Consider the following 10,698-nt stretch of genomic DNA (forward strand, 5'->3'; position numbering starts at 1 on the left):
CCTAAAAATTATATGGTTTATTGAAATACCTGGCAGCAATCATTTCTCCTAGGGAAAAAAAAGAAAAGTACAAACACTTTCTAAACTTTAGAGCCTTGGCAAATAGGTCCCTGAGTTTTTAATTTTGACAACTAGAAACCTTAAACATTATAAAATAATTCAATGACTCCCTTCCTATATACGAAAGTTACTAAGTAAATGTCTATTTTTAACAAATTTCTTGCATGTGATCTTATGAAGCTTCAAAATATATTAAAAACTGCCTTTTTTATTCTAACACTTGAGAAAAGCAATTAATTAAAGTGAATGATGGATTTAGTTTGTATATTCTTCAATTGTTGTATTTTAGTTTTATCACGAAAAGAGAAGAAATAGGTTTTTCTTTTGTGTTCTGAAACTTTGCAAGATCATATCTGTAAAACATGCTACCAAAATGGCTTTTTAATTAGTAGCTTTTCTTGAGAAGATTGAGTGACTAAACTATTTGATTATTTTAGAAGACCTACTGGTCTAGTTGCTAAATTAAAAATTAGAGGGTCATTTGACAATAGTTTAAAGTTTAGGAGTTTCTTATGCATTTATCTCTTCCAATTTTAATACGTTTATACGTAAAAATGTATGGAGATCCCATCGTATAGGCCATTTTGAAATTTGCTCCCTTCATTTTTATTTTATTTGGATTGAGACACCCCTTCACTATTGATTTTTTAAAAAATGACATTTCTGTTCTTACAAGGGCATCTGTGTAAATACATGCCTTTAGAAGGGCAGTAAGGAAATTCTCCCTTTTAAAAACTTAAAGAGCACTATTTCATAACAACCTATAGTTGAGGGGGTCTCCATACACTTTAACCTATATACAATGGAAAATACTTCTTGTATACCCCAAAAGGAGGTGTAGATTTTACACCCATAATTCTAGGGTTGATAAAAATAGAATTAATTTTTAGTAAAAAATTTAAAAAATTAATATGATAAGAATGATCTTAAATGGAATAGAATAAAATGTACATCTCACTTTAAAATGCACCTGTAACATTGCTCACAAACAATTAACCTGGCTCTAATAATTTGTTCTATTTCATGGACTAGTCTCCTCGTTTACTCCGGTCACCTCTACCAAGTCAATCCACTAATTTCCACAAATTTCTTTATCACAATAAATTAGATGGTTGTATCCACTAATTGACCAAAATTTCACAAAATTATTTATCACAACAAATTAGATGGTTATATTGAAATAGCGATGCATGAATATACTGTTAATAGGTGCTTTTAGTTACCGACTTTGTTTATTTTTTATAATATGCGAATGTGCAACTACAATTCGGCGGCACTATAAAAAATCTCAATATAAGAACGCTAGCTTCTTAAACGATATTTGAAAAAACATTCCGAAGTGTTCCTATAGTATAGCAAATATCGACGTTTCAAAAAACGTTATCATATAAACCCTCTATTATATCAAACTAATTTCTTAGATGATAAAATTTATTATTTTTTTTAATTTTCTTATTCTTTAAATATCAGGATTTCAAAAAATCCTTAAAAGTCCTAACGCTTTAAAAAGTCATAATATATTTCACCGACACTTAATATAAGCATCGATATATATATAACGACTCTTCATTTGGCGATGTTTTAATCAACACTTTTAAATATCACGTTAAACTATCTTAGGACGATTTTAAGTATCGTTAAATATAACAAAAAAAAAATTTTAAATATTAAATTTCTTGTAGTGCGGTCTTAGCTATCCACTTCTTTTAATTTTTTGTAGTGCACGAATATACTGTTAAATATGTCTCGAATTCTAGTACAGCAAGGTCTTCTAATCCTATTCTGTTTTAATTATCCCATTAAGTTAAGTTTAAATTATGCCTAATTTATCGAGATATTCCTAAATCTTAGTGGATTTGTATTCCTAGTTGTATTAGGATTTAACCACTATTATAAATATACCCTTTATTCCTTTAGTTTAGTGCGGAAGATAAGAGAGGGAATATGGGTGTATTTTTTGGGATTAGAGTTTTATGAGAGAGGCATATTTTGTACACCACTTTGATTATAATGAAGATCTCCGCTCCGTCTTCGCCCGTGGACGTAGGCCGTTGGCCGAACCACGTAAATATTGTGTGCTTTATTTTTCTTCTCTCTTTCTCGGATTTCTTTTGGTATTTTCGCATCCGACGAACTAGATCTTCTCGGTTTTAGTTCTAACAAACTGGTATCAGAGCCGGAGTGTTCGTTTGGGTGTTTAAGACGTCGACGAATTTGAGATCGAGAAGTTTGATCGCTCCAGCAGTTTCGCTCTACGACAAGTTGTCGTTCTGATGCAACAGAGGTTGCAAAAGACGTAGTTGGAGATGAGAAGATTGGCACTTCAGAGAATCCCGCGGATTTGCTCATTAAGTTTTTAGGCGATCAAGGTCAAGTATTCCGTAAACTTGTTCGCATGTGCAGTAGCACTTCAGGAGTTCTTGGGATTTTGGTGGAGAAGACATAGAATTCAAGCCAAGGTGGAGATTGTTAAATATGTCTCGAATTCTAGTACAGCAAGGTCTTCTAACCCTATTCTGTTTTAATTATCCCATTAAGTTAAGTTTAAATTATGCCTAATTTTATTGAGATATTCCTAATCTTAGTGGGTTTGTATTCCTAATTGTATTAGGATTTAACCACTATTATAAATATACCCTTTATGCTCATTGATTTAGTGCGGAAGATGAGAGAGGGAATATGGGTGTATTTTTTGGTATTAGGGTTTTGTGAGAGAAGGCATATTTTGTACACCACTTTGATTTTAATGAAGATTTTCCGCTCCGTCTTCGCCCGTGGACGTAGGCCGTTGGCCGAACCACGTAAATATTGTGTGCTTTATTTTTCTTCTCTCTTTCTCGGACTTTCTTTTGATATTTTCACTTCTGACAAACTAGATCGTTCTCGAATTTTAGTTCTAACAATATACATTTACGAATAAAAGTAGGTGCTTTTAGCTTATCGCCACTTAATTGAAAAATAATAAAATAACTAGGTTTCTGAATTTAGGACTCTCGACATATAAATTATAAAACTTTTCGCGCAATTACCCTTTAGGGTGCGTTTGGTTCGAGTTATCCTGGCAGGATTACAGGCAATCCTGCCAGGATAACTGTGTTTGGTTAATCCGCTATGTAATCTAGTCGTTAATGTAGCATTACAAATCGAGCAGGATTACATCGAAAAATATTAACGGGAAGGGGGGTCGTGTATCTTGCATTACTAAAATCCCGTTAATACTACATATTATGTAAAATGATAATTTTACCCTCCAACAACCCCAAATCTAATTAACAGTATTATTTTCATCTCTCTGTCGCCTTCGTCCCAGCCCTCTCTCTCGCAAGCCGCTCTTCTCTCTCTCTCTCTCGACGTCTCTCACGCGTACGAACACCTATCATCTTCTATTGCGTCGTCCTCCCAGGTAATCATCATGATCTTCCTTCCCTCCATTTGTCATTTCTCGCAAAAAATCAATATTCAAATGACCACAACAAGGATAATTTTGAAAAAAACTATACTTTTATGTCAGGATTACTAAATTTTAAAAACTGAACCAAACGTATTAATGCTATAAACAGTGTAATCTAGTATTACATTACTGCATTAAACCAAACGCGTCTAATACGGCATCAGTAGTAATCTTACGTCCGAAATCCAAGATGCCTGGATATGTCGAGATACTTTGTAATATTACATAACTCGAACTCAAACGGGCCCTTAGTGACATTTTGGAGAACGTATTACTGTACCTAGTATTCTGTATTACTACCTTACGACAACTAATAGGATTTTTGACTAAGCGTGGAAGTTAGTTTGTTGTCAATCCAGTTGCCAAGATTAAATACCAACCAAGAGCTACTGCAGGATCACTATACATTGGTTTTAGCTTTCTCTTGTCTAAGTTCGTAGAATGGAAGGCTTTTTCCATGCAGTATTTTTTCTCATCATTCTACTATATGTGATCTTCACCACCTGGTGCACCGCCACTGCCGCTGCCGGGATCAAAGAAGCTGCATCCGACCGCGCTGCTCTCCTCTCCTTCAAGTCCCTAGTCGATGACGCTCCGTTCGGAGCGCTCTCCTCGTGGAACAACGGCTCTCTCCACTACTGCAGGTGGCGTGGTGTCTCCTGCAGCCGCCGCCATCCCGACCGGGTCATGGCCCTCAACCTCACATCTCTCAGCCTAGCCGGTTTCGTATCGCCCGCCGTAGCCAACCTCACATTCCTCCGGACGATGGACCTGTCCGACAACAAGCTAGGCGGGCACATCCCGGAGGAGTTAGGAAGCCTACACCGGCTGCGATATCTCAACCTGAGTGTGAATTCTCTTCGCAGAACGATCCCGTCTTCGCTTGGCAATTGCTCTAATCTTCAACAACTCATCTTGGCAGATAATAAGCTCAACGGTGAGATCCCGCCAACTCTATCGCGTCTTTCCGGTCTTAGAGATCTTCTCCTGAATCAAAACATGTTACAAGGGACGATCCCAATTCACTTGGGAATCTTTCTTCTCTAGTCACTCTTTCTGTAGGTAACAATAGCTTATCAGGAGCCATTCCTCCATCCTTCGTTAGCCTTCTCTCCTTGCAGATACTTGAAATCCAAGATGCTAGTCTCACAGGAACCATCTCGTCCACTCTCGCGAACCTCTCCTCTTTGAACATGCTTTTGCTACAAGGAAACAACCTTCATGGTGAAATTCCTCACTTTGCAGAACTTCCATTCCTCTCTTACCTGGACTGCTCTATTAATTATCTCTTCCGGGAGATCCCAATCTCGCTCGGACGACTTTCATCTCTCGAATATCTCGTTCTCGGGATGAACAACTTAACAGGGGACATACCGTCATCCCTTTACAATCTATCATCCCTGAAGGCCTTAGATCTCTTTTATAACCAGCTCGAGGGAACTCTACCCTCCAATATGGGAAATGCTCTTCCGAACCTTCAAGTCCTTCTTATGTATGATAATCAGCTCGGGGGGCGAATTCCAGCATCCTTGTCCAATGCTTCTGAGCTCAACGACCTTGAGCTATCGTTCAATGCATTCCACGGCACGATACCGCCGAGCCTTGGAGCCTTGCAGAGTCTTTTGTGGCTTGACCTGCACAGCAATCGACTTGAAGCCAGGAAGCGTAGTGATTGGAGCTTCATTACGGCACTCACCAACTGCACCAGTCTCCTAGTATTGGATCTAAGAAACAATCTACTTCAAGGCATGATGCCCAAATCACTAGTCAATCTTTCCACTAGTCTTTATATTTTGGGACTCACCAACAACCACATATCAGGAATCATACCTAGTGAGATTGAGAATTTCATCAATCTTACTGTTCTTGACATGAGTGTTAACGATCTTCGAGGCACCATTCCGATAGAAATCAGTCATCTTTGGCAATTACAGTACTTGGATCTGTCGAACAACATGCTCTCGGGCGAAATTCCACCCATTTTGGGCAACCTAACACGAATGGACCTGCTCTATCTTGGCAGCAATGAATTTGAAGGAGCCATTCCGCCGACATTAAGCAACATGTTAGTGCTAGAGTCGTTAAATCTATCAAATAATAGGCTAAGCGGTAGCATTCCACAAGAAGTTTTGACCCTTTCATCGCTCACGAACTTCCTTGACTTGTCGCATAATTTACTGAACGGTTCATTACCGTTGGAAATCGGCAACTTGATAAATATCGGGGCGCTTGATCTCTCAAATAACAGGCTCTCTGGTGAGATTCCAAACACCATCGGTAAATGCGCCATCTTGGAAATTCTTCATTTAGAGAATAACTTACTTCAAGGGTCCATTCCTCCCTCCATCAGCAATTTAAGAGGGCTTAAGGAGTTTGATCTCTCAAAAAACTTCTACTCGGGCCAAATACCTGCATTCCTTGATGAGCTCCCAGATCTACAATACTTGAATCTCTCCTTCAACAGTTTCGAGGGTCGAGTGCCGATGAAAGGGGTTTTTAAGAATGCGAGCGAAGTCTCACTTATCGGAAACCCTAAACTCTGTGGTGGAATTCCAGAATTGCACTTGCCGAAATGCACTTCAGATGCCTTTGCAGCAAAACATAACTCTGATTATAAACTCAAGGTAATACTCATTCCCATAGGTGGAGCAATTTTGTGTTTGATTATTACCATGGGCTTGCTTGGGATACATCAGTTGATAAAAAACTCACGGAGAAAGCCGCTGTCAGGGTTTTCCTTAAGAAACCAACACGTGAAAGTATCTTACAATGAGCTCTTCAGGGCTACAAATGGGTTCTCCTCGGATAATCTGGTCGGCACAGGCAGTTTTGGGTCGGTTTATAAAGCAGCCATGAACTATGAAGATGCCAACATCGTCGCGGTGAAAGTGCTTAACCTTCAACAGCATGGGGCTTTCAGGAGTTTTATGTCTGAATGTGAGGCCCTGAGAAGCATTCGACATCGAAATCTTGTCAAAATTCTAACTTCATGCTCTAGTTTGGATCACCACGGTAATGATTTCAAGGCCTTGGTTTTTGAGTACATGCCTAATGGGAGCTTAGAAGAGTGGCTACATCCAAATGCATGCCAGAATAGGCCATTCAGAACCCTAAGCCTAATCCAGAGATTGAACATAGCTGTCGACGTAGCCTCGGCATTAGAGTATCTACATCACGGAGGGTCCGTGCTGATTGTTCACTGTGATCTTAAGCCCAGCAACGTCCTTCTCGACAATGAAATGACGGCGCACGTGGGCGATTTCGGGTTAGCAAAGTTTCTACGGCAACCGCCTGACGAATCATCTAAGCATTCATCTACTAGCACTGTGGGAATCAAAGGATCTATTGGTTATATTCCTCCAGGTGAGAAATATGCAGTAAAATGCTAACTTTTTTCATGCTTTACAGCATTTCAGAAAAAAAATATATATATAACACATCTTTATTTGATTCCTAACTATACTATATCTAATACTTTTTGCTGCTCACCATCTTTTGAAGCAAAAACAAGTGAATAGCACAAGCTTAATAAATAAAATGAGAAATTTAGTGTAGAAGTTAGTAGAAAAAGGGGAAAAAATATTGTAGGAAATAAAAAGGTTACTACATATTAGCTATGAATACCGACATACTAGAGTTAGAATCAACTGCTTGATTCTTACTACTAAAAACATGTTAATTATGATTACTAAACATGCAAGAGCAGAAACTTTGTTTCTACATATCTAATGCTGTCTTAGAGTCAATTTATAAACTAAAAGATCAAATTTAGTTTTTGTAACTATGGCTTGGAAACAGTGGGAACCAAATCCAAATCCAAATGAATTCACTTGAGAATCTTGTATCGTCTGTTTCCAATTTACTAATGTTGTGCAGAGTATGGAATGGGCTGTAAACCATCTAGGCTCGGCGATGTGTACAGCTTTGGAATTCTTCTGCTGGAGATGTTCACTGGAACGAGCCCCATTGACGACAAGTTTAAAGATGGACTGAGCCTTCGTGGATATGGTCGTGCTGCTGCTGCTGCTTCTCCTGAACATCTCATGGACATCATGGACAGAAACCTGCACTCAGCTGATCAAGCTTATCGCGAAGAGCGTGTGCGAGATTGCTTAGTTTCGGTGTTTGACTGCAGTCTCTCCTGCTCGAATGAATCACCACACGAACGATGCGACATGACGGAAGTCTCAAAGGTGCTGAGTGCAGCAAGAGAGAGGCTTCTTAGCTAAAAGCAATTTTGCTCCCTATGCCACGTTTCTCACTAGAGGCAAATGAATGTATGTTTGAACATCCTCTGCTTTTCCTTATTTGCATTAAATAAAAACCTTGTGTAATGAAAATGCCTAGTCCTTATGGTTTAATTTGATCACTCCTTTCTAAAATGAGTACATCTAAAAGGAGATACGCACTTCAAAATTTGCATCTGTATACATTAATAGCTCCAAATTCCTAATTTCTGGCTCAAGTTTATAATTGAAGCCTAATATAACCCATTATTGCCAAATCTGTGTTGAATGCACTTTTCAACATAATGCTCCAACCCTATTTAGAAGGGTGTTATTTACAAATGTCTGGTATATACCTGCTACTATCCTTCTGAGACTACACAGTTCTTTATCCTATTAAGTTGTTTCTTTTCGATGATAAGACATTTGGATCGACAATCTGCACTGATAAATATGATTTTTGGTATCGAAAGTGAATCTAATTTTTAAAGATTATTTTACGGTTCATCATCCGGCCACTGAATGAGCTTCAACAACATTCTGAAAATAAATTATAGGATTCATCAATTTAAGATCAAAGGTATGAACCTTGATCTTAAGTTAATTTCAAAAAAAAATTCAAGCGTTGTAGACTAAAAGTTGTCGATTTTGAGATGCTTCGATCTGTACATAATGTCAGAAAGTAATAGAATTTAGTTCCCAGAGAGTTTAATTTTAACGAAATCCCATTTTAATAAACTGAAATAACTTGATCAAAATAAAAAAAAAGTTTAGAAGGCGTCTATCGAAAAAGAACAATGACGTTGAGGGGCCCTTTTTTAAGATGGCCTATAGTTGCAGCGACTCCATGCGTGCTTACCTAAAATTAGCACAAAATAGAGAAAGATCATAAAATAGCATGCAAGGAGGAGATTGACCACAACGACAACGACAAAAACTATTTACAATCAAACAGAGCATTACAAGTAAAAGCAACAATCCAATGCAAAGAACCACAAACACACTCTGAAAAACACAACCAAATACTGTTTCTTACACCAAAGTTGCCATGAATGAGAGGATTCAGTTGCGATCGCCCAATGTGTATTTGACGCAACGGAAAACGAATACCAGATACATACATACATACATACACCGCCCACTCTGAATTTCTTTTACTTTCTGAGGTGCAAGCAAATCGCTTCTTCTTTCTCGAACTACGATCGTCGGCCAACTGCATTTTCTTTTCCAAAACTCGTCAACCAAATGTCTGGAAGATGATCAAACATAAATCTTTGAAGTACATTGTAAAAATGATCAGTCCCTTGGCGATACTGTAAGCCTCTTTGCGATCTACTGCTGCAGCTTCTATACTAGCTAGTGCTATCTCAGTCGAGCTTGTGAATGATCTAGCACTCACTGCTTTTCAATAAACATCCTAATAGATTTCCAATATTATAGCAAAAGCTGATGTTTTTCGAAAAGCAAATCAAATGAAATAACAATTTAAATAATTTTAGGCGCACGCTTCGTATGCAGTTTTCTCGACCACATTGTTTTATAGTGAGAAATATGTAATTCCACCAGATTTTGCTCGTGAAAGACTCCTGATCCCATCAGTACTACCTGATTAATTATGCATTTTTTGTTATATTTGGACAACCTCCGATTAAGCCAGTTGTGATCAAAACACCCGTCTCTAAATAAATAAATTGACCGAGCTAACAAAGTTAAGAGATATGTATAACAAAGCTCAAAATATTAAGATAAACTGATTTGTATTTTCAAATCATTGTGCACAAGTAATAATTAACTAGATTATAACAGACTAAACATTACATTCAGATCTCAACTACAAATTAAGTAAACAGTAAACGCTTGAAGGAAAATATTATTAATTATGAACGGCAAAATTTTTTCGTGCAATTTTTTTTCCCTTTTTCAACAATCCAAACATAATCTACACGTACCATTTTCTTTTTTCTTTTTTCTTTTTTCTTTTTTCTTTTAGCTCAAGTGAGAATTTTATATGTGTCCCCCAAATAGCTCCCAACCTATAATAAGAGCATTATTTTAGAGAGGGAACAATTCAATGCAAAAAACTTTAGTACGAAAAAAAGATACACATGCATGCGAATCTCTTTAATTACACTAGTAGCTAGGTGACATATATGGCATGTACCAAAGGGACTATTAATTAAGGTGTATCAACACACACATAGATGTAAGAGAGCGAGTTTGGGGTATATTTTTAATTTATTCAAATTGTAAGTCTTTTACCAACTTTTTCTAAGTGGTAAAGACGAAACTCTTTTCAGATTTCTCTAGTAGCATTAAGCTCCAGAATTTTTTTTGCTGTTTCTTGGGTTAAATCAAAAGAGAACTTGATCAGTGGAAAGCCAGACCAAAACAAGCATAATATGTAGACCTGCATTAGCATATGTAGAACGAAGTAAAATAGGATGAAATATCTGCTTTTGTACATAATTGTGCCACCAAATGTCACATTTAATGGCGATAAATATTTGCCATTAAATATCACATTTAAATGTGGCGATAAATATTTACCACCGTGTCTCATATTTAGTGGCGATAAATATTTGCCACCTAAATTTGAATGCTAGTTGTAAAAACTAGTTGCCACCAAATCTTGATAGTTGGTGGGGATAAATAGTTGCCACCAGATATTTTACCTTGGTGGCAAAATATTGTTGCCCCGAATTATTACAATTTGGTGGCCAATGGGATCCTTTGCAGTAATATATGACAATAATTTTTGTCGACATAATAGATATTTGGTGACGACATTTTTATATTCGATGATGATTTTGGATCCACTAGGTTGAGTTGGACTTATAAATATTCTAAACTAATGAAGGAAGAAAGAAGAAACTTTAAACTTATGAAACTATTATATACCAAGAATAAAAAAACACTAAACAAAAAAAATATAGTAGGAGCAACAACAGTAGCAAACTCAAA

General features: G+C 37.2%; 2 protein-coding genes across 2 annotated transcripts; both read left to right on the forward strand.

Moving 5' to 3' along the window:
• Window positions 3,953-6,320, forward strand: LOC109710348 (LRR receptor-like serine/threonine-protein kinase EFR). Its single transcript, XM_020232859.1, has 3 exons — window positions 3,953-4,448; window positions 4,574-6,135; window positions 6,294-6,320. Exons 1-3 carry the CDS (start codon window positions 3,953-3,955, stop codon window positions 6,318-6,320), a joined length of 2,085 nt encoding a protein of 694 aa, XP_020088448.1.
• On the forward strand, window positions 6,346-7,740 carry LOC109710349 (probable LRR receptor-like serine/threonine-protein kinase At3g47570). Its single transcript, XM_020232861.1, has 2 exons — window positions 6,346-6,874; window positions 7,388-7,740. Exons 1-2 carry the CDS (start codon window positions 6,364-6,366, stop codon window positions 7,738-7,740), a joined length of 864 nt encoding a protein of 287 aa, XP_020088450.1. The 5' UTR covers window positions 6,346-6,363.

This window comes from Ananas comosus, linkage group 5 (assembly GCF_001540865.1).
Source record: "Ananas comosus cultivar F153 linkage group 5, ASM154086v1, whole genome shotgun sequence".
Lineage (NCBI taxonomy): Eukaryota > Viridiplantae > Streptophyta > Magnoliopsida > Poales > Bromeliaceae > Ananas > Ananas comosus.